At 38.6% G+C, this 25,156-nt stretch overlaps 2 protein-coding genes across 3 annotated transcripts; both read right to left on the minus strand.

Moving 5' to 3' along the window:
* Window positions 1-102: 102 nt before the first annotated feature.
* On the minus strand, window positions 103-13,643 carry LOC103697161 (ATP-dependent zinc metalloprotease FTSH 8, mitochondrial-like). Of its 2 annotated transcripts, XM_008778971.4 has the most exons (8): window positions 13,330-13,643; window positions 13,006-13,237; window positions 12,813-12,887; window positions 11,132-11,265; window positions 7,377-7,862; window positions 6,434-7,201; window positions 3,078-3,305; window positions 103-698 (listed from the first exon to the last, which is right to left on the minus strand). In XM_008778971.4, exons 1-8 carry the CDS (start codon window positions 13,387-13,389, stop codon window positions 213-215), a joined length of 2,469 nt encoding a protein of 822 aa, XP_008777193.3. In that variant the 5' UTR covers window positions 13,390-13,643; the 3' UTR covers window positions 103-212. The 2 variants fall into 2 exon arrangements, with proteins under 2 accessions (XP_008777193.3, XP_088567260.1); XM_088711134.1 differs by lacking the exon at window positions 11,132-11,265 and having other exon boundaries at window positions 13,330-13,614.
* Window positions 13,644-17,057: 3,414 nt separating this feature from the next.
* Window positions 17,058-19,547, minus strand: LOC103697177 (uncharacterized). The gene is made up of 3 exons (XM_008778989.6): window positions 19,182-19,547; window positions 18,930-19,073; window positions 17,058-17,784 (listed from the first exon to the last, which is right to left on the minus strand). The coding sequence occupies exons 1-3, from the start codon at window positions 19,430-19,432 to the stop codon at window positions 17,268-17,270; spliced, it is 912 nt and encodes a 303-aa protein (XP_008777211.3). The 5' UTR covers window positions 19,433-19,547; the 3' UTR covers window positions 17,058-17,267.
* Between the last annotated feature and the right edge of the window lie 5,609 nt (window positions 19,548-25,156).

Genomic DNA, 25,156 nt, shown 5'->3' on the forward strand with positions numbered 1-25,156 from the left:
ACACTGCAGAGCTGTAGCTCTCATTATCCGAGCAAGACAACCTCGGCTAAAGACTCGCAGTTTTGAGGTATAAAAAATGTCCACGCAGAAAGACAAATTACATTGCGCCAACCAATAGTTGTTTAAATTTCAATATTTGTTTGTACAATTAGTCGACCTGGAAAGGCAAACAAGAACATGAAATTTAACTACACAGCACAAAACTAGCCCACCTAGGTGGGGACAACCTCCCCATCGAGGGATGATGATCCATCATCATCTGCCATGGTAGCAGCTTCGGATGTTTGCTGACCCTTCTGCTCCTCTTGGTCTTGGAACCCTTGCTTGAACCTATCATAATTTGTGGGCTCGCTCAATTTGAATGGCCGCTCGCCCAGGACCTGCACCAAGTCATCCTGGTGCAGAACTTCCTTCTCGAGCAGCAGCTCTGCAATCTGGATAACATGATCCTTGTGCTCCCTTATCAGCTCTACTGTTCTCTGATAGGCCTTCGCAACCCATTCTCTGACCTCAGTATCGATGATGGCTCCAGTCTTGCTGCTGTAAGGCTTGGTCATCTCGAAACCATCGTCTCTCTGGGGAAAAGATAGGAGACCGACCTTCTCGCTAAAACCGTAGACAGCAACCTGAGCATAGGTCATCTTTGTTACTTTCTCCAAGTCATTCTGAGCACCAGTGGAGATCTTCCCAAGCAAAATCTGAAAACCAATGCAATGAGGTCACTGTGTGAGATGTTTTACATATAGCATCAGGATTATCATGATGAACACGGATAATTTACAGCCTCGTGAATCTCATATTACGTGCATTCTGTGAAGTTCTGCTAAAAAATACAACTCGAATTCCACCAAATATCAAGGCAGACAACATAAATGTAGAAATTTCAATAATTCTCGCATCACAAATAATCAAGCAGCAGATAATGAGATGCACCACCCTTGCTACAGTCGCCATAACCTAGTAATACTCAAGGTCTTTTTCCCTTTTCATTTTTTGAGAGGAATGGGATGAGTGAAACCCCACCATAATCATACTCAACATCGCCTTTAACGAGGAAACAACAAAACTTCACGTCATAACATGATATGTTCACCAGCTAGTGCTTGGAGAACCTAAAATTAAAACTGAAAAGAAGGAAAAAGAACTTCATAACTAGTGGATGAAAAGCAGATGCACCAGACAGAAGGCAACAGGGAGCACCAAAAACCCAATGATATCGCATTTAAGGTGTAGATATACAGACTTACTGTTCCCAAGTAAACAGATAACATATTCTGTCCGATCCATGAACTCATGATTGACCATCCACTCCAATGGTCTAAATTGTTAATTGCATTCCACACTTTTATAGGCACAAGTACAACAAAATTCAAACATTTTAATAGTCCCAAAACCATAGATAAATTCAGATCATTATTCTGTCATTGAACAAATAATCATTAGTGGTCACATGATGCACACTCCAAAATATTTGAAAAATTTTTTGGTAAGGAATTTAACACTATTGATTCGTAGGAAGAATTTTTCCTCATCGGACCTGTGAAGCTGATTTCCCAGAATAGGATGCTTGGAAAAATGATTTTGGCATATTTGGTTGACCATGGAAAAGTAGTACAATCCTAAGTGGTTTGCATTTGGTTGAGCATCTACTTTCTAGAAAAGTTATGTAAAATATTTATTATAGCCTTAATAAAGGAAAAGACCTTATCCATGGGTTTTGATAGATTAAGGACAGTTTTGGAGAAAAAAAATCTCAATTCCCAACAAGTGGGAAAGTAACTTTTCCATATCCCTCATGGATTTTTCTTTCCCATGAAACATAAAAATCTAATTCCCATAGAAATGCTACTTTTCTATCTCTTTTCTTTGAAAACTCCAACCAAACAAGAGGTCTTTCTTCGTTTTTTCATTGACCACACTTTCCCCCTTTCTTTTTCCACGGACCAAACGAGTCCTATGGATCATTAACACTGCATCAACATGTATGAAAATAAGCTGCTATTTGAATGGGCAGAAAAGGTTGGCACATACCATGCAAATTACCACAAGCCCCTTCCCCTTGGTCCTAAAGACTTCAAAGAGATGATGGTATTTCATTGATTTAATAAAAGTATCAAACATAGTCACAAATTCGGCATTCACGAACAATTAATTTTATGATTCAGAGTTCTGGAAAAATCCAGAAAATTCGTCCAAAGTTCAGAGAGAGTTCGGATGATAAAAGAATTAGGAAAAAATAACAAACATAAAATATGGATTTTCTAAAAATTTGTAAGTTAATTTACTTAAACATAAGTACAGGAGAAGCACCAATAACAAATAATAGCAAAAAAAACATCACAATTAGCAACATATATATCATTAATTTGTAACACGTAAGGATACATAGTATCATTAATTGGTAACACACAAATTTCTTAAATAAGTCATGAATAAATCATAAAATTCATGTACAATTCATTGATTCATTTTTGGAGAATTATTCGGATAATCATCCAGTCAAGAGAAAAATCAAGAATAATTCAATAGCTTTTCGATAATTTGGAGAATTTTGCAACTACGGAATCAAAAGTGTTGTTATTATTATACCTTGTGGCTGCCTTAATATTTTAAATGGTCCATTATGATTAGCAGGGAATTTTTAGAAGGAATAAACTCAATCTCAAATAACATGAGCGCGAACAAATACCAAGAAATCATTTTGATTACTGAATTAGTTATTTGAAAATAAATTGAGTTCCCATATACTATCCATCATTTAAAGGGCATAAACTTTAGAAAGTAAACGAATGTTTAACACTTAGATTAATCAGAACAGAGATAAAATAAGCATATCCAAATATTTACTGATCCCACTGAGGCAATTGCAATATACAAAGAGAATTATGGTTTCGTACCAATGAGAGAGAGAGAATTATGGCATACAGCATCAAATTAGTCTAAAGAATTGTGGCATATAGCATCAAATTAGTCTATGGTCTCCGTTTTCAAACCTACCTCCCTTCCAAAACAGCTTTGATTAGGATATTGAAAACCAGGCACCAAAAAGTTAGGTGTGAAAAAGGGCACTGGTATACCTCTTCAGATGCACGACCACCAAGTGTCATACACGTCATGTCAAAGAGCTGCTCTTTGGTCATTAGGAGGTTTTCATTGGGCACATACTGTGCGAAGCCAAGAGCTGCAGTTCCACGAGGAACAATTGTAACTTTGAGAAGGGGCTCGGCATGCTCTAAAAACCATCCAGCAACAGCATGACCCGATTCATGATAAGCAACAGTTCTACGTTCCAGCTTGCTAATTACCTGAAACCAAACAACAACATTTTAGCTAGTCAGTGACAAAACTGAGTATTATCTTCATATGATCTGCCAAGGGAACATTCAACATTCCTATGGTAAACTAAACAACTGCTGAACATTAAAAACAGAAATAAAATCAGCTCATTTTTGTTTCCTATGCAGGGAATAGAAATTGGAAGCCAAATATGTATTTGCTTCTTTGGGCATCCATGCTTTCAATGAAGTGATTTTTGTAAAAATCTAGATTTGTCTCAATCGCTCCACCTAAATTTCATCCATTATTGGCCAAGATTACAGCCATGAATCTCCAAAAAATTTGACTCGAGCAAATGAAGAAAACCAAGAAAAGCTTTCACTTGGTTATACATGAAATTCTAATAATAAGAAAGTTGAATGCTTGCTGGAAAGGATTTGGAACTAATGGGCACCAAAGATATCCAATATCAGTCTGTTAGGGCACAGCTTCTTTCAGCAAAATTTTCCAACTCAGAAAATCCCAATCTACATCAGATACTTAATCAAAGAGTACATAATATTCGAACTAAAGCACTTTCCTAATCTGAACTGCAGTTGTAGAAAACTAGAGAGAAAAAAGATGTATTCTCAATTTGCAGAAACAAAAAAATATAATTGGCATAAGCTGTATTATTCTGCATGGTGAGGGAGGAACATAAGCCAACTGAGCACATGAATTAATTGAATCACCATCAAACAAGATGAAATTCCTGCAAGGTGGGTAGCATTTTTGACATCTTTTAAAAGCCAATAAGATGAAAAAGGATTTCTGCCTTGCGCTACTGCTCTAATTGTCTTCCTGACCATCTTTTCCTCATTACTGAACACTTGCTCACAAGCCTTCTTACTCTTACTATGCCTGTCTATTAAGTGATCAGTGACATCTAGTAAATATTGACAGAGGTAAGTAAAATACACCTAATATGTTCCTCTGAACAACCCTATCAAGAAACTTCAACACTGAATGATCTTTTTTTTGAAAAAAAAAACTTTTTTTCTTTAAATTAGAAACTCTTATGTGATTGTTCTAGCTTGCCAGTTTCAAGCAAAGCTTAACACACATATCCAAGGACTAGATGCTTAGCATTTGCACTGTTGCTAACAAACATGAACTCTGCACATGCAAAAAATTGATTTGATACAAGAATCTCAAGTTCTGATATACATGTTATTATGCCCTAAAGCAAAGAGCCCTAAAGATGGTGATATGAATAAAGTTTTTCAAACCCTTGAACAAGATTTAAGCCCCGCGTCATAGTCAGGGATGTATTCTAGCCTTAGGGCTATAATGAAATTGGCTAAAATTCTAGATGAATAAGACTTGCATAATTTGATTGTTTACTTGATTCTGTGATCCTAGTACCCATATATAACGGATTTCAAAGACACTAGAATGTTTAATAAGTTGCTCAAAAATGAAATTAGGCTCCAAGGAAATATCTATTTAGGATAGATTCAGATTCTTCATGACAATGACTTCTTGGATGACTAGAGGACCTTTTATGCTTTATCACATTAAGTTTGAAGAGTGTTGTATTGCCATATGATGATTAAGAGCCTTTTCATTAGTAAAGATCACTTTAGGCATGTCGGGGTGTCTTTATAAATATTGCATAGTGTAAATTGACAAATTTGTATCTTATTCCTCTTTTCTTTCCCTTTCTTCTTTCTCTTTCTCCTTTCTCTTACCATCTCCGATAAACTAGTGACAAAATTAACAGCATGCAAACCCTATGCCAAGGTCGGCGGAACCGTCCCGAACTAGGCGGTTCCGGCCGACCCGAGCCATACTGGGGGCTCACTGGTATGGTTCTGGCAACGGAAACAAGACCCGTTGTTGGAGCCGGAGAAGAAGGAAAGAGAGAGCGAGCAGAAGAGGGAGGGAGGGAGAGGGAGAGGTCAGGAGAACCGGCGGAGGCCGCAGCCAGTTCGCTTGCCAACTTCATTTACAAATCGCGAAAATTTTTAAGCCGTGGCCAGACCCCTGTTTCGTTCGAAACAGGAAAACCGGTCACAGCCTCCCCTGCAGAATGAAACGGGGGAATTGGTCGCAGCCTCCCCTACCCCCGATGGCCCTCCGCCAGCCCGCCAGCCTCCGCTTCCCTCCCTCTCTCCCCCTTCTCTCTCTCTTTTTCTTTCTCCCACGGTATCGTGACCTTGCTCGTCAGTATAGGCTCGGCACAAGCCATACCGGCTCGTACTGCCGAAAAACTGGTACGGTGCTCGGTACCGGTTCCTCCGACCTTGCCTTACGCACTATACTATCTACTAATTAGCATCATCATTCATATTGGTCATTTATCATGATATGCTAATTTACAGGATCATCTCTCCTTAGTACCTCAATCTCAAGTCTAGCTCTATATCGAATTTGGAAATAATCAGAGGCTATAAAGTGCACAAAAAACATTTATCTTCATGCATGTGTCCTTCCTATGGAGAGTGAAAAATTTCGATTACCCATTACACCAGGTGCACAAGCAACTAATAGATCAACAATGATAATAAAGCTAAATAAAGCTCTACAATAATGTATAGAAAGAAAAATATAGCTCATCTCATTCAAGCATGAACAGACAACAATAGCAGTTGTAATTTATATAGAGGTCACACATTCTACACAAAAAAATGGAGTTGTGAAAAGCTAGCTCAAGTCTCTTTGTTTATCAACAACACCCCCCGCCCCTCAAATAATAATAATAATAATGCTTCCATGTCTAGTTTCCCATCAACAACACTCACTGGCTTCCCTCTTTTTTTTAAAAAAAAAGATTATTAAGTGCAAGACATGGACTGAGCAAGTAAGGTATCTTTTACAGGAACTACCGCTAACCAAAAAGACCAATGTGATATATCATAATAAATTTAACCATTTTACATGGAAAGGAGATAATAAGGACAACGATAATTTGCACACAGTACTTAGATGAACTTGTCAAATGACATTTTTCCCCTAGATTAGATATTGGTTCATTTTTCACATTTTCAATAGCAGCAAATAGGTTAAATAGAATGCTCATGATGGATCATATAGTTGTTCATAACTGATGATAAACAATATATGGGTATTTTCTTTCAATGGAAAAGAAGAGAATGGAGTTGAGCAATTACACAACCTTATTTTTCTTCTCCAAGCCACCAATGATCCTGTCAATAGCAGCCTCAAAATGTTGCATTGTGACCTGTGTTTCCTCGTTTCTTGCAGCAATTAAAGCAGCCTCATTGCAAACATTGGCAATGTCAGCTCCAGCAAATCCAGGAGTGAGAGCAGCTAATCTTTGAGAGTAAAATGGTGGATCATTATCTAGTTTAATCTTCTTAAGATAAATGCGGAATATCTGTTCACGACCTTTTATGTCAGGCTTATCAAGTGTTATTTGACGATCAAATCGACCAGGTCTTAATAAGGCCTTATCCAGGATATCAGGTCGATTGGTACCAGCAAGTACAACCACCCCAGAGGTTGTTCCAAATCCATCCATCTCTACAAGCAGCTGATTTAGAGTACTTTCACGTTCATCATTTGCACCCGAGAAACCTCCACGGCCTCTTGCTCGACCAATTGCATCAATCTCGTCAATAAATATTATACTAGGTGCACACTGCCTAGCTTCTTGGAACAAGTTCCTCACCCTGGATGGTCCAACACCAACAAACATTTCCATAAAATCCGAGCCAGAAATAGACAAAAAAGGCACATCAGATTCACCCGCAGTTGCTTTTGCAAGAAGTGTTTTTCCTGTGCCAGGAGGGCCTACAAGAAGAGCACCTTTGGGAATTTTAGCTCCCAACTCCTCATACTTCTTGGGATTTTTTAGGAAATGCACAAACTCCATAATTTCTTGTTTGGCTTCATCACAGCCAGCAACATCCTTAAAATATACCTGGCTCACGTGAACACAATGGTCAAGCAAGGAGCTGATACAGATAAATTGATCATCAACCAACTATTCAATCCATAAAACAACAAATACAACTTAATATCTGACATGGAAAAGTGGAAGCCAAGAACTAGAGGTAAGATAACCAAAAGGAAAAACTGCAGACTGAAGGACTAACCTTATTTTTTGAATTCTTGTCCATCTTGGTTACATGAGCTTTTCCGATGTTAAATATCCCACGATTTCCCCTTCCTGGCCCACTACCTATGCTAAATCCACCCTGTATTCTTCTCCCCATCAAGTAGATAAGCCCCACAAGGAAGGCTGTTGGGGCAAATTTCAGCAGTTCCTGGTACCAAATTACTTCGGAGAGATAAGTTACAGGGACATAATCATGTGGATCTATTCCCAACGCTTCCTGAGCTTCCTCCAACTTTTCTTCGAATGATTCCACACTTCCAATATTGAAATAGTATTTATATTGGCTAGGTGTATGTCTAGCAGGAGTATCTGTCGTCGAACCATGGAATTGATTGTCTTGGGTTTGATTGTTTATCTGTGGTGAGCTCCTGACATAAACTTTTGCAACCGATTTGTTGGATACAACAATGTGATCGACTAAACCAGGTTCCAATAGCTTGTTTCTGAACTCTTGAAAACTAATCTACAAAAGAGAAAAGTTCCAAATCATACAGTATCAGAAAAAGTATAAAAAAGTTCTCCAGCCATCTAAAAAAAAATTGCAACCACAATATGGAAATTGGATGAACATATTATAATTGTTACCAACTTTTCAGAAGTTTAAGTCATCATATATAATACATGATTCTATAAGTAAATAATGCATTTCTCAAATTACTAACCATTTTACCAAAGATAATTGACCGTATAATGGTGGAAACTAGATGTATCTAATCATTAATATATTGACCATTAAATTGTTAAATTTTCCAGCCTGCAGAGCAAGCAAATGAGAAGCAACTGCAGGGATTATAAACATCAGTTGCTACTACTCAAAACAAGTGAGATTCCAATGTGATGGATCTGGGAAAATGATGCAGATCAGAAGCTATAGCAAGTGGTGGTAGAATTTCAGACACAGAATAAAGTGATGATCCATAGATTTAGCGTGCCAGCACAAGCCTCGTCTACTCCATCAAAAATAAACCGTCTTTTTTAACCACAAACTGTTAACTTCTGGCGCCACATGTTCCAGACTAACCTACCATTCATGAACTATGAATTACATTCACCCACCTTCCTGTTCCTAGCTTACATGAGCTACCTAAGCATAACACCTCAGCTTTTGTGATTTTGATTATTCATGTTCAGTTTAGCAAGACAAAAGAAATGAAAATATCTATTCTCTTATTATCAGCATCTGGATACTCTGCAGAAAGGGCTGCCAAATAAATCAAAGTCCTTTCTTTGGTGGAAGGATTTAAAATGTGACATAGGAAAAGATGCCAAAGTCCTTAGAGTGGCTTGGATACATATTCATTTAGCAATTTTTAGCAAAAATTAAAAAAAAGGATGGAATGGTACCAAAATTTCTAATGGTGACTCATAAAACATACATTCACCATAAGAGGCATGGTGGACCTACATAGGTGTGTAGGTCTCTTCCACCTATACACCATGTAGGCCCTACATGTAGCATCTAAGCTCAGAGAGCATCCCACCAGGTCATCACTAACCGACGGGGAAAGTGAACTCGCTTTTACTCTCCCTCATCGCTTTTCCTTTGCTTATTGTGATGACTTTCATGCAGTTGTCATTATTGGGAATTTGAGCATGACTGGAGCTTTACTTCCTGCTTCCAATTGAAGAACATGAAAAGGAGCAAGAGAGAAGATGTCAGGGAGGGCATTGCCATGGAGACAGGCATTGACACCCTCCGATAGAACCTGTGGCTGCTTACTGTTGCAAAGCATTGGCTACAAGCCTCCAACTGCCCTCTTTTAATTCCTTCTATAGCACAAACATCAAAACTTACGCCCAACATAATATTAAGAACCTCCTTTCATGTGTATCCTTCCCGATCCCAAGAAAGCAAGAAGATAACCACCAAACCTGTCCCCCAAGAAGGCCCTCAGGGAAACTTGAAGCTCAGGCATGGTTTATCAGCAAAGAATTCATCTACAATTCTCAAGATCAGAAAGTAGTTTCCTTCCTTCTAGTTAAGATCCCCATCATCTTCTACTCACTCTAGATCGCCCAAACCCAAAGAGACAGCAGTGTTGCTGCAACTGCCTGTGTTGGAGCATCCTCACCACCATCTTTATCATGCTTATCATTGTACCCTTGGCATCTTTATCACTACTCAATCCCTCCGCGTGCTTCATCTGTTTTTTCCATATAGTATTTTAAAATCATCATTACATTGCCAAAAACCTCAACAATATCAATATATGCCATAATGGTAGGTCCTACATAAGGTACCGAACTTGGAGTTCTAGCATGCATCATTGATGGAGATAAAGTTTGGGTTACTTGCACCGGGCCCCTCTAGTACCTGGAGAGAATCCAAACTTGGAATGAGCAGGGGAAGCGCAATGGATGGAGAAGAGAAGCAGATGGGCACAGCAGGGAGTTTACTGTCCCAATCAGTCACTAATGACCAGTTGACTTCTTTCTCAAATCCGATGCCACATCTATGGCCTACTGGACATGTAGACAGGGGAAGCCTACACATGCATGTAGGTCTAACGTGCATCATCACCACAATTGAGAGGTATTTGGTCAAAACAGTGGAAAAACATTGAGGGACTGTATTCAGTAAAAAAATTGAATAGAAAGGTCAAAAGACTGTACTATGCTTTATGTTTTCACTACCCTTAACAAGCCTAGTTAAGACCGAAGAAACTCATGTAAAGTCATTTGCTACCACTGAACCAAAGATTACGGATTATTTAACCACAAAAGTTGATGATTAAAAAAATATGGGCACACATAAATAACTTAAAAAACAAAAGTTGATGAATAGCCTTCATTTGCCAAAAAATATTCCACTATCTGGCCTTCCCTTTGCAGTTTCACAATGAATCATGCACACTGTTGTGAAGTTATGCGCCTCTGGAAAAAGACTATTTACAGTTGTGGGGTAGGTGTGGTGGTTAGTTTTCTGTTTTCAGCAAAGACCAAAATCTGCACTTAAGCATCCACTTAAATACAATAAAACTAAAATGATATAGTAAGTTAACGATAAAATGCAGCAAGCTATGACTTAGTGTGAGTGTGAACACTGTCACAGTTTTTGACATCGTCATCTAACATGTATCTCCATCATATAGTTGCACAAGGGCAGTTACTTATTCTATATAGAGTTAACTCTATAAATGTGCAATTCAATGCATGTGCATATGTACCCTCCATGTTGTTTTATCTAAATTTTTGATATATATCATGTCAAACACCAATTTTCATCTCACCATGTGCCACTCATGTCCAAGGCAACCATATCATAGGCAGAAAACCTATGCTAAGCTTTGGTTGTATCTTCAGTCTTATAGCACAGCTCCTGAGAAACTCATACTAACATTGGGCTTGAAGTTAAATGCCGGGTAATGGCTTAGCTCAACAGCTAAATTAAGAAACAGGGAGGTAGAGAACCGGCCCACTTATTGATCATATACCGATTTTATATGAGGAGCTTTTGAAGTGAGATGTGATGGCCATGCAGTTTAGAATTATAAAGCAATAAATTTCCCCTTCTATTGATGCATTGATGATGGAGCTACTACATGGAAGCCATCAGATAAAACCTCCTGTAGTTTCACAAAAGAAGAAGAAAAAGAGAATTTCTGAAATCCACAAGTTCCAATCAAAATTTCCGTAAAACTTTGCACAACATTGTCTATTTACTTGATAATAATTAACTAGCATGGAGTCAAATTAAATCATCATGCAGATAGTTATTAAAGAAAAGCTGACCTCTTTCTGGTCAAAAGAACCAGTAGAAAATGATGAAAGCAACAAGCCAATAAATATAAGTGGAGCTAGGAAACTCTGCAACTGCTTCATGAAATTCTCTTGGAAATTTCCATGGTCATCTGCACTTGAGTCCTCTAAAGATGTGCGAAACAATAATTAGGTTCAAGTGCACAACAATTTATCAAGCTAATTTCTTGGGAGAAATATAACTTTCATTCAGAGCTCGAGCTAAGAACATATCATGCAAATGCTGGATGAAGTCTCAAAAATATGCGACCTATTAGTGAAAAGGATCTGTACTTTGAATCACTTGAGTACCATAATTGGACTTGACATGTGTATGAACCATATAATGAAACATGTTGCTGCTATCTTAGAAAGGTAATCAAATTGATTTGTGCATGTAATGACCAAATATGTGACATTAGCATGAACTCTCCTAAAAGTATGACAAAAAAGAAAAGAGAATGCACATGGCATGAATTATACGCTTGTTGCTTAAATAGAAAGTTCTGCACTAGCTCAGAGTTTTGTTGCTGCAGTAAGGTTTGGCTTTGCCAACACCATACTTCAAATGAGGCAGATGTGTCTAAAATATGACAAAGTTACACTTTAGCCTTCCAAGCAAATCTGAAGCACAGACCTGGGATCAAATTAGGGGTCCTTGCTTGGTGCAATGGTAGAGGCTTGGGCTGATAAGTGCAGTGGCACAGGTTAAAGTCCTGGGGCAGCTACTTTATGCAACAAAATACCAACGGTGAAGTCTATCCCCAGTTCTCCCCTTCCAAGATTCCAAATTGCCAAGACCATAATTGGATAATGGACTTAAGGTCAAATTGAGCCATCTTTGGGGGTGAACCTCAAAGGGTTGTAGTTTTGGTGTGTAAGCATAAATTGTCCAGTAAAATATTAAAAAGTTGAGTTCCTATCTGCTGCTTAGAGAGTAAACCTTGGCACAATGGTAAAGTTGCTTCATTTTAATCTGGGTATCGTGGATTTGAAAGATGAAAATAACTTCTCCATATGCAGGGTTAAGGTTGTGTACGTATGATCCCATAGCTTGCAATGGCAGGAGCCTCATGCTCTGAGACATCTTTTTTTACTTCTTATTTATTGCTTGTCTAGATTCCATGACAACCCACTGAACCAAAGTTATGTGGAGACGATATGACATTAAGCAACTAAAAGTTGATGTACTTCAGTTGTATAGAAGTTTTCAAAGTTTGCTAACTCATTCTTTGACTTTGAACCACAACCACATACTGATGGGATAGGACTCATAGCTTGAGGTGAAGGTCAATGATACACATAAGCAAGTTCTCTCAATCTTTTAAAATAAAAAAAAAAACAAAAAAAAACATGTATAATGCAGATTGGAGTGCTTAAGTTACATATGTCAAAATACACAAGGGAAAACTTCCCATTTAAGTAAACAAAACAACTCTACCAATTCAATAAGTTTTCGTGCCTTCAAGGATACGGCAACTTGAATCACCAGTACCCGTGGTGAATTATCTAGATGCTATTTATCATTCATAAAATTGCAAGGTTGAACGGTTCTAAAATCCACCTTTTGCTTCCATAGATATAATACAAGGGCTACAATCTTGAAAGAAAAACTTATTTTCGGTGCATGTGTACATACAATTAGCATTCAAGAAGACAGATTGACACCGTCTACCTTTTGAATCTGATTTGTTATTCCCATCCCCTTTTGGAATTTCCTTCTTATTCTTCGGGTAGTAGTTCTCATAATCTACAAATTGAGAAGAAGATAAAATTATTTTACAAACAACAATTATATAAGCAGAATGGAGCGGCCAGCATGCAATATTTGGTCAAGAGATTGAAACTACAATAATGCCGCGTCTTACTCTTCTTCCTGGGAGATTCACTGGAAAAGAACCGCTTAAAACTAGGGTTTGCAAGCAGAAACCTCCAATCGCAGAGGCGATTCCCAGCACCAACAGCCTTACTAGCTCCGATGGACGTCAGATAACCCCTCAGAAACTCTAATCCTCCATTACCGCCTCGAAAGCAAGGCGATTGCAGGAGCGTTTCGTTCAGAACCCCAGACCTCGCGCCAAAACCACCCAGAAGAGCGGCCTGGATGATGGCAATCGGCATCCAGAACATGAACCGCGTATCAGAGAAAGATCGAACGAAGAAAATATCAAGAAAATGGGGAGACGTCTTACTCTTTGGGATCTGGAGCGTGCGGATCGCACGAGAGAGCGCCCGAGACTCGAAAAACTCATCCTTTGGTGCAATCGCACATGAATTGGGAAACCCTAGAAAGCGATAGACCGGCAATGGACGGGGATTTTATACGCGATGACCGATGAGAGGTTGGGGGAAGGAGACGAATCGCGTGTTCCGCTCGAGGGTCGGAGGGGGTGGGCGGTAACGAGGCTATAATAGCAAACGGTATTTCAGACGCAGCCGGTTTGGGGTGGCTCCTGCTCCATGATGTCCCTCGTTTTGCCGCGGGGGTGGTTTGGGGGGATAACATACCGCTGGTTTCAGACTAGGGGTGGCAAAATATGACCCGACCCGCCAACCCGACCCGTGTTCGACCCGCCATAAACATGTTTGGGTTTGGCCTAAACAGGTTCGGGTCGTAAACAGGTCGACCCGTTTAACCTGTTTATTAATTGGGTCGGTACGGGTTTTAGATATCTGACCCGTTTAAACCGTTTAACCCATTTAACTGTTGGGCAGGTTAAACAGGTCTAAACAGGTTAAATGGGTTAAACAGGTTAAACAGGTTAAACAGGTCTAAACAGGTTAAACGGGTCTAAACAGGTCTAAACAGGTCGGGTTGGGCAGGTTAAACAGGTTGGGTTGGACAGATTAAACAGGTTAAACGGATCAGGTTGGGCAAACAGGTTAAACAGGTCGGGTCGGGTTGGGTAAACAGGTTACCTGTTTATTAAACAGGTTAAACGGGTCGGGTCGGGTTATCTGTTTAATAAACAGGTCAGGTTCAGGTTTGCAATTCCTGACCCGTTTAATAAACAGGTCGGGTTCAGATTTATAGTTTTCTGACCCGACCTGTATTTGACCCGACCTGTTTATGCCTAACCCGACCCAATTGCCACCCCTATTTCAGACGTTGACGGCAAGGCAAACGGAGTGCCATCCCAGCGTGATTCCATGTATCAGGGAAAAAAAAAATCTCAACAACATATATAATTTAGTACTTCAATTTTTATATATTTTTATATTTTTTATTCTATATATGTTTTTTTTAAGTACAACGGCAGTTGCTTATACTACTCTAACATTGGTATAGCCAGCGGAATCAAGAGTGAAGAAACAACAAAGCGGTGGGGAAGAAATCTCCTGGTATGTTTAGAGGACCTCTTCGGAGTGCTAGGCAGTATAGGAAGCGATCCAGTCAGTAGTCATGCTCGTCTTCTCATATACATACATGGCCTCGAAGGCGCTACAATCTCCACCATCCAACGGATGTCGCAGAGTAAAGGTTTTCTATTCTCCTCTGTTCCTCATCCCATATCCAATCGATCACCGTAACTGAATCTTAAAAAGGATACGCTCTACCCTCAGTATCCATTTCGTATAGGTGATGCTTCTCATGCTGCCTTGAGCTTCGTCCCTATGGCTGTCAATCCAACGGTGCTTCGTCCCCCTACAATACATCTTGATGGCTAGATAAGACCTGATGAATACTGGCTAGTGCCGCGCTATTTGTATTTTGTTAGTATATAAAAATAGATATTGCTACATAGTTGATCGCTTTCTTGAAGTGAAAAGCATGCTCTATTTGCCTATTTAATTACTTTTGCTACTGGATTATAATGGGTGACGGACATATCATGCCCAATTTTATATAACTGTACTTGAATTTTAATATAAATAATAGCCTTGCATCAACTATCATGTATGTCTAAGATAAGTATAGTTGGTCTCTTGGGATAAAGAAAGTTTGAGGCGATTTGACCTCTCCTATCCTCTACGACTGCTTAACAACCAGTCTTGATATTTTATTCATCCTTAAATATTGCTAAATTCTTAATAGCAAAGATAGGATATTACTTTAGATGTTCATACAAGCAGCCAAGGAATGAACATGCATGTGGTCAGTTGTTAAAAGATGGCACAGGTGCACGTTAAAAAGTAGCTTCTTGTGATCGCATGATAAAGAACCACTTAGCAAATAAGAGTAACCGGGTTATCCGAATATATCCATTGTTGCCTATTGCCTTTGCTTTCAAAAGAAGTATACATGTCAAGAGAAAAAAAAGAAAAGGTTCCCTATATTGCAAACATATCTCTTATGCTCCTGAAAAGAAATCAATGTTAATATATGTGAATCACACGATGTTACCTTGGTCATACCAATCATAATCTATACTTGCAGAAATGAGTGTGATTTGTTGGAAACATGTTACTCTGGTCGCAAATAAGGTTCATGCTTCATCATATTATGTTGTCCCTAAAATAGGTGGCATGGATGGTAAGCATTAACACAAAGTAAATATCAGTTCTAGATATCTATGGCAATGTTATGGTATGATATAAGCATGTGCTACAGTGTATGTTGTTGCTATTTTTGGATGTTGGACAAGAGATTTTATTGCATGTTATGCAAAGAGGTCCATCAATAGGATGAACCCAAAACGTTATCCAAAATGGTTAGCCAGAAGATATTATTTAGATTTTTTAATTTTATATAAGTACCTAAAATTTTTCGAGTAAATAATCGATATGAAACTATATACACGCTCGTATAAGTCCTCAAAGCTCTACCCGGTGAACCGTCAAACTTCTTGTCTCAGGAAAAAAAAAAAATCTCTTGGTGTGTGTAATTATATCTCTATTCTTTATAATTTCAGCACATAGCCACCTAAACAGTGTAATTTTGGAGATGTAAGGTCCCTCTCTGTCCGAATGGTTGTTTCTTCCTCTTAAGAGATCAATCCAAATGGCTGTGCCTGATGGCGAGCCTCGTCCATGAAGCAGATCCTTATCGGCCCCTGTCTCTGCTGCAAGATCAAGGGTCTGAGAACTCTTCCGACTTTCTTCAAGCATTCCAAATTCTTAAGCGAAGGAAGCACATTCTTAGTGATGGCTCTTCAGCTTGGTTGGCTCCTACACAAGGAATTATCACTGAAGCGTCGCTCGAGTTAGGGCCAAGACCCATAGCTGCGTGTACCATCCGACCTGTCTTTGGATCAGGCTCTGTTTTCCCTTCTCCTGTATGCTCTGTTACCTTTTCTCAGTCAGCAACTTCCCCAATGCTGACCAACCTTGTATATTCTTCTGATCTTTTCTTCTAATAGAAGTCAGGGTGGCAGTTCTCAGCTGCCTCCCTTTACATCAAAAGAAAAAAAGATCAATCCAAATTGAAGAGCTGGCTGATGTATGAAACAACTTATTCGGGAAATTGATAGGGTAAATCCTCATCAACATGGAAAGTGAAGATCGACCAAGCCAAGTGAGGTAAGGAGACTATATTAATGGCTAGCTGAGTAACATCTAATCTCACATAGATCACTCTTCTATGGCATGCGGTATCCGCGTTGCTCTGTTTCCTAACTAGTAACCTTTATCGTACTGCTGCAATGTAGCTCTATATTCTTGTACACATTTTCTAAGTATTATAGGCTGTTCACATGTATGGACAAACCAAATTCTGTCCCAAAATTATAAAAGTGAAAAAAAAAATCTACAAGCAGACCTGTTAATAAAGCAAATTATCATCAACAGACCGTAAGTTAATGATATTCTCCTGCTCCATACACCTGGCTCTCAGTGCTTCATTGCAGAAACATGAGGGCATTAGTTACCATCATCAGCAGATTGTAAATTAATGCTTTCTTCTTTTTTTCGAAATTCTAGTCGTGAAGAAAATGGTGAAATTGCTGTTCTTTGTAAAATAATATATATCATGAAGACCGAATTTGAGATCACCATACGAGAAGGCTGGTATTAATTGTGCGCATAACAAGCCTACCAACATGTAAGGTGTTACACGTTGCGAAAGACAATTGGGCCCCAAAGTTCCATGGAGTACCCCAAGTATGAAACTAGAGAACGCTTATCTGTTTACCGTTGTCACTGAAATCATGTGAGAAGTGTACCCATGATCGTGACGAGCTGAATTGGGAGGCTAAGAATGGGATGAAGAGTAGGAAGGAGAAGATGGCTGAGAGGAAGAGGGAGGATCATGCATAAAGGTGGTAGAGTTGCATGGCTTCCTCACCGGCAGGGGTACAATATCTTCCAGCAGGCCCTGTGGGCACTGCACATCGTCTTCCATAAGCTCCCGTTGCATGCTTTCTTCTCTGACAACCGGATTTTGTAGAGCATCTTCGAGGAGCCTTAGTTGAAGGCTCTCCTCACAAGCAATCCCAAGCTGCTGCTGCTGCTGCGTGGTTGACGGTTCCTGCTCTGGGGGTGTCACCTCTGGGTTCTCGAGAACTTCGGCCTGGTGGAGGACCTTGGGCTTCTTTGGCGCATGAAGACTTGCGGCAGAGTTCCCCTGTGACCGGTGCAAGAAGAAATTCGAGTAGGCATAGTGGAGGTGGAGGCCTTCATAGGTGATGATCAGCATCTCTGGATCTTCTGTGGATCTCTCTACTTGCTTCTTCACATTGCAGCGAGGGTTGGTGCACCTGTAGTAACTCCTGTTCGCCAGAAAAAAAAAAAGGAACCAAAAAAAAAAAGGCGACAGCAGCTCTGCATTCAATCTTGGCATTCAGTGTTGGGATTGCGACATTGAACTACCAGCCTTTAGCACAAATTGGTAATATCCAATCGCATCGCTAGCACAAATTCAAGATCCTCTGTTATGTGGCTTTGATTGTTTATGGTGAATTCAATTCATTCAAGCTTTGCGTGCACGCCCTCTGGTGAATTCTGGTCGGGGACTAACATGGGAAGAAAGGCAGTGCTTTGATGCAGGGTATACGTTGTGGTATCGAAGACCCCGAGTAGTTCTCCATGGATCCAGAAGGAAGAGTTATCTAGGACACTCCGTAATATTTTATTTTCAAAATTTATTGGATATATTCGTACTGGTGTAGTATGATGCGTCCGCTCTAGCAGCAGCAAAAAAGAAAAAAAACCTAATGGTGGACTGCAGCTTATCTGTGGGTCCACCCCAAAATAGGTGCGGAATGAGATAAGAAATAGCATTTATGACAGGAAAATGATGCTCTGATGCCGCACCTACTGATGCTATCATGTCAGCTAGAACTTTGGGTGCAGAAGAAAAGAAGAGAGACTACCCTAATTGGAATCTTTACATGTCCAGGCCCTACCATGCTCCAAAATTTAGGGATATTGGGTGTTAGGAAAGTCAGAGCTAATCTTGCCAGTTGCTGTTAGAGAACTCCATTTCGGGTGTGCGACTACTGTGGCTTTTGCAGAGAGATGGTATTGAAATGCAGAAAAGGATAAGTTAAACACCACAAAGGATTAACCTCTTAGCAAAATCAGCAGCAAGCCATCAACTTCAGCAAGAAATTTTAGTATGCAGAGCTAGGTATGCCTACTATTATCAAATCGATTTGCATATAGTATTGTACTGATAATGAACCATGCATGGTATAGAGGACGTACTGACACTCGATAAGTCAAATTGAGTATAGATACAGAGTTCGGTACCAAGATGGTGTATCTTAATTCAAAGAATTCAGAGGAAGCCAAGAAGTGGGTGTGAAGGTAAAGGATTTTAATTAGTTCCTGGAAGAACAACATGCCTTGCAAGCCACCTCTTATGAGGGTAAATATGGTGATAATAAAATTGCTACTGGCACAAGAAAAAGACCTTGGGTTCGGGTTGTTCTTGATAGATTTCTGGCCGTACTTCCTCCACCTATAACCATCATCTTTGAGTCCATTCCCACAGCTCTTGATCCTTAGTGTATATTTGTTCTTCATTTTACCTGATTCTCTCTCTGGGAGCGAAACCCTGCAGTAAAGAGAATCGGATTCGCTGATTAGTGCAAGAGAAGTACGAAGGCAAACAATCTCGAGAGCGAGAACGAAGCCATGCAGAAGAGGAGCGGAGCGAACTTACACGAATTCAGAACCACCGGGGCCGTGTTGATAGCTCATGGACAGTGCACTCTCGATGTCTCCGATCGTTGGGCCGGAATAGACCGATGAGACGAGGTTGTTAATTACGGGCTTCTGACAAGCAACTTGTTTAGATTCCGGAGCCTCCTCAGGTGGGACGAAGAGAGGCGACTCCTTGTCAAGGAGCTCACGGACGAGTTCTTCCATCGACCCATCAAACCAAGCAGCCTCTGATTCAAACACTTCCTCCATGAAAATTGATTAAAAACTGTTTGCTCTGGAGAGGAGAGCAGAAGGAAGTCAGAGGAGGGCGGAGCTCATATAAGAAGGAAGCTGTGGAGCTCTGGAGAAATAAATCTCAATTGAAATGGCTACAGTTACCATTTTTAAAGACCGAGATACCCCTCCCATCTGCCATTTTTGCATGAAAGTAGCTTCTTTATCCGGTTTTAATGAGATATGATACATTACTTGAATCTGGACCAGCACCACCTCGCCAGTGACTGCCCAAACAAATGAAAAGGTCAACCACGAAAATCTCGTTGGATGATAACAAGTGTCCTCTCATTTGGACTCCAGCATCATACGATCACTATGAAGTGTTCAAAATAGGAATTGGATTAAATCAAGATGCTTGATGGAAGCGAATGCGATGGACCCGGAGGCAGGCTGACGTAGAAAAACCACAGTATATTTTCCGCGGGCTGCTGTTCTCTGACTTTTCCGAAGCTAGTGGGAGGGCAAATACGTGTCTCTTTCCCACTTGGCAATCGCCACGCTGGAGAGGAATTGCCTCGAACAATTAAATCCTCCCACCTAACCCATCTCTTCCTCCCTACCAACAGCAATCAATTCCTTCAATTTCCGACGGAGGCTTTGCCAATTTGTTCATCAAATTATTATTATATTTGCCCCCCTCCAAGTCCATTATATTCTCATCTACCTTTTAATTATATTCATTAAAAAAATGGCCATTCATTGACATTTTATAGAGCAAAAATACATTCAATAAAATTAGAAAATAATAAATCATAGAGTGCCTTAAATAATTTTTATTATCTTTTAATCTTTCAATATCTATAGTTTAGCCGTAATCTATGTGCTATGTTAGAAAGCACAATCTAACGTTGAATCTATCATTTTTGTCGAAGATTAAAAAAAATAAAAATTATAAGTCTGCATATTTGAAGCGCTATAAACGAGTTTGAGACAAAAAAATTTAAATATATTTCTTTGTATTTTTTATCGACGAATTTAGCCTTATAAACTTGAGGGTCGTCTTGGTCATTGCACCTCTCAACGTGGGATTTCCATCTCCGTGTAATGAAGGGAGAAGACTCGTGTCGAGAAGTGCAGGGGCCAAAGTGCACCAGCGTTGAAAATTGACTGGGCTTTTCAAACTTCCACGTGGGTTGACTTAGTTTGTCGGGAACGCCGGATAAGATCTTGGCTGGCCTCGATAAGCCGTGGGCCGGTAACACAAACCACAGAAGGAGACAAACGAAAGAAGCGAAACAAAAATGGGTGGGTGCAGTCAGTAGTTGGAAGCTCCTATGGTGGGCCTCATATATAATTTCAGTGATATACCGTAAACTATTTATATAAAAAATAATAATATTTTTTTTATTTTTTTATATTTGGTATATTTCAAAAATAATATGTACTTGCATACAGATTCAATAAAAAAATAATATAAACGATCACACTAATAATAAAAAATATTACTGATTAATATAAATTGTTATGTAGTTTCTAAAATTATTCTAATAAGATCATACTAATAAAAAATAATAAAAATTGATATAAAATTATGATAATAAAAAAATTATTATGAGTAATAAGATTGTTAGTCAGTTTGGCAGCTATCTGGCCACGTCCCTTCCGTTGCTCTTATGCGACCATGGGCCTGGGGCGGCCGGAGTATAATGGGACAGAGAGCTGGGCTTGGAGAGCGGAAGGCCGTAATTAATATAGGTAGTTGGGTTTCGCATCAAGCCCCGGCAACTCGTAGATATCCCTTCTTCATTGTTAATTTTGGCCAAATTTCTGATGTAGCTTTGGATGATGATCGAGGCAATTCACGGATTTGGAGTGAATCATTGGAATTCGCTAATACTTTTCCAGCTTCTTATTGGGTAATTTTGACAAGCTGGTGGGTACCACTACCCCATGTCTTCTATTTATTTATTATTTTTCCCTTAGAAAATCGTAATCGCTCTATTAAAATCTAGCAAGAAAAATTATGGCAAGATAAGGCTGACACGTCATGCAAGCGATATCCCGGCCCCGAAAGTTGATGCAATAATCGGCGGCATTTGTTCTAAGTACATGGTGGCCACGAAAATTCCAGAGATCAAGAGCTTTCAAAGCACAGTATAGATATATTGTCGCTAATCCATTCTTTCGCTAGAGCATGAAAGCAAGAGAATAGCGAATAATCAACATCGAGCACAGGAAGAGGGTAAGGGAATGGAAAACGATTCTTGATATCAAATTCAAATCAAATGAAAACAATAAGAGCGAACTACCTAAGGCTCAACCGGCTTGCACTCATTATGGGCCTCCTTAATGAGAACAATATATTAGGTGCGTTAATCAGCCTTTCTAGCTCAGCTTTTATGTTCCATTTTAGCAATTCACTGTTTGTTATTATGTTATTTTCAGCACAAGTAGCACTAACTGATCCAGGAGGATCATTGGATTTAATATGGATCATTTTGCCTGCTACGAGAAGGATTGGATAAGATTTACAAGCAAAATCCACTACATCGAGAAGCCAAATAAGATGCCCAACTTCGGAGATTATAACTTTGTCCATTTGATGCTTGAACGAGGTATACTTTTTTTTAAAAAAAATTGATAACTTTTCGATTTCATAATGTTGTTCTGCCTCCTAAAAAGTGTGTGCATCAAATGAGCATGGCCAAATTCCATCATTTGGATCCTAAAACGGCCCGATTAAGAATTTTTTTTTTCTTTTCATGAAAAACTCCGACCCGCATATCGTTTAATCCGAGAAGAATTAGATAGAGTGATAAAAATCCAAATAAAAATGGAAGTCGAGATCTATCTACCACAGAATTTTGGTTTTTTCATGATTGTTTTTAGTAGTTATATTTATTTCCAGAAAGTTTTGTCCTCTTTCAAGTAGAAGAGGAAATCAATCTGAATTATAAAAGGACGGACCTTACTAGTATAAATAAAACCTATGTATCTTATTTTATAATCCATTAATAAAAGAAAAGAAGATCTACAGTACCCTACTTTCATCAATTTTCTCTACTTTTTCTGGATTCTCAGTATTCATTTGGTTTGCAGAGAAAAAATTTCTTGCTAAAATATTTTTTCTGAGAAGATAATTTATGAAAATATAATACATAAGAAAATGGTTTAGCATGTTTAGTTGATCATGAAAAAGTGGCACATCCTAAAGTGGCTTATATTTGGTTGAGTATCCACTTTTATAGAAAAGTTGTATGAAATATCTATTATACCCCTAATAAAGAAAAAAAACCTTATCCACTGATTTTGATGGCTTAAGAATATTTTTGGAAAAAAATATCTCAATTTTCAACCGGTGAAAAAATAGCTTTTCTATGTCTCCTGTAGATTTTTTTCATAAAACATAAGAATCTTATTTCCATGAGAATGCTACTTTTCTATCTATCTTGTTTAAAAACTCCAACCAAACAAGAGATATTTCTTTACTTTTGTGTTGACCACATTTTTTCTCTTTTTTTTGTGAACCAAACGAGTCCTTAAGTTGAACAAATTAAAAGAATTACTTTTTTCTCTCCAATCGAATCAGTAATTATCAAAAAAATATTAAATAATTATTAAAAAATTATAAATACCAGCATATTCATTATTTAATTTCAATAATTTTTAGTACTTGTAAGATTATTAGCATTAATTAGTTTTATTGATTAAAAATAACATTAGCTATTGTTCTTAATTGTGCAATTATATAGATACAAATACTAGATCTTGAATTAATATCATAATGATATTATATATATATATATATATATATATATATATATATATATATATATATATATATATATATATATATATATATATATATATTTTTGGGGAATGCTTTGCACAATACAATATCTTAACGAATATTTGATGGGGAACCGTCTTTGGTTAACTTAAGAAAAAAAAAAATCTAATCAAAACTCATTTCCTCGCAAAAAAAAAACCTCATCTCTCATTTATGGTCTACGATTGCTTTGGCCAAGAATCGAAATTTATTTTGACACGAGATAGCCAGGCAGATCAGAAGAAGGGCATTCACCCCTTCCGGAGGTTCGCTTGATTGTTACCTCCTTTATTGCTAATAATTTCTATAGGAAGGTGAGGTCGCGCTCGTGTGGACAACCACATTGATGCTGTCCTTTGTAGTCGTTGTCTATTATCTCTGGATACCTCCAAAATATTTTGGTGATTGATACAAGTAGCTGTATTTAGTCCAAAACTTGGTAGAGCAGGATAGTTTTCATAAATAAATATAAGAACTAATATTCGAAAATAATAATTAAAATTTATACCTATATTGCTTAGAATTTTGATGTCCTGAAATCTTTCCATATTAATATATATATATTTTTTATCATAGTTTGTATTAGCCAATATAAAATTAGACTGTAGTTCAACTGCACGTATCAAGTCCAATGTAGCCTTATCCACAGTCTTTTGTTGCTAGTGCCAGCTCTTGGAGGGTAGTTGATACATGGCATCTTAATTGTATCATGGTTATTGTGCTAAACTATAACAATCCACTGTTTGGGTTTGCCCCAATTAATTCTTGAGATTGGAGACCCCACCGATTGGTGATGTTCAAAATGAGATCCCACGTGCGATAGAACCGGCAAACGGAGGAAACAACATGGTTTTTTGCTCTGTGCCAGCTCTAGGGGCATAGATGAGCCGAGCAGCTCAAGCCCGATGTCGATCCAAACTCGACTCAATTCGACTATTATCAAATTTGAACCCAAATAGCAAGATATTTAGTTCGAAGATTTACAAATCTAATCGAGCATATATATATATATATATATATATATATATATATATATATATATATATATATATATATATATATATATATATATATATATATATATATATATATATATATATTAAAATTATAAAATATTAATTTAATTATTTAAAATATAATATTAGGTTATATATATTTTTTAAACTATAACTAAGATTCGAATTTAAGCTCGAATTTGAGTATAGCTCATACAAGCCGAGTTGAGTTAATTTTGAGTATTATTATTATCATCATCGTCAAAGCGAGTTTGAATTGGATATTAAAGCTTAATCAATTTTAAACAAAAATTGAGTTCGAATATTTTGAATCGAAACGGGCTTGAGCTTCCAGCTACTCAACTTGATTCGGCTTGATTGCCATTCTGCCATTGCCTCACTCAATCGGCTGTCTTACCAATCCGGCGGGCTCTAATTTCCATCCTGGCTGTATCACCATCATCCAACTGGAAGGTTTAAAAAAATATTTAAATTATTGTGGTGCATGCCGCCAATCACCATGTTCGTTGGGCGCATTGGTTCCATTCAATAATATAATGCACTGCAGCGATTGGCGTGCATCAAGGTGGCGGTCAACCTGCACCCAATAATTTTTGCGGGTCCAGGCCCGGTCAATGAAATTTCCCCTCTCAGCTGACTCGCACGTGCCAGCCGAAGCCAAGGCGGTGCTGATATTGGACGGCGACACCATCACCTCTTCTCCGCTGCACACCTGTCCTTCTACCCGTATCCCGAATGATATTCGTATCACGTACTCCGAGATGGAATTCAACCAAAGCCCCGACAAAGTTTTGCGGCCACGAATATTTCCCGCGTCCGCCAAAACGCGGCCATGCGGATCGCCGCGTGGCAGAGACCACCAGCTGGCTTCCACCAAGTAGCTTCGCGATCCTGCCGCGGCCATCCTCCCGT

This window comes from Phoenix dactylifera, chromosome 14 (genome assembly GCF_051530095.1).
Source record: "Phoenix dactylifera cultivar Ajwa chromosome 14, Ajwa_hap1_PhDact_Kaust_v1.1, whole genome shotgun sequence".
Lineage (NCBI taxonomy): Eukaryota > Viridiplantae > Streptophyta > Magnoliopsida > Arecales > Arecaceae > Phoenix > Phoenix dactylifera.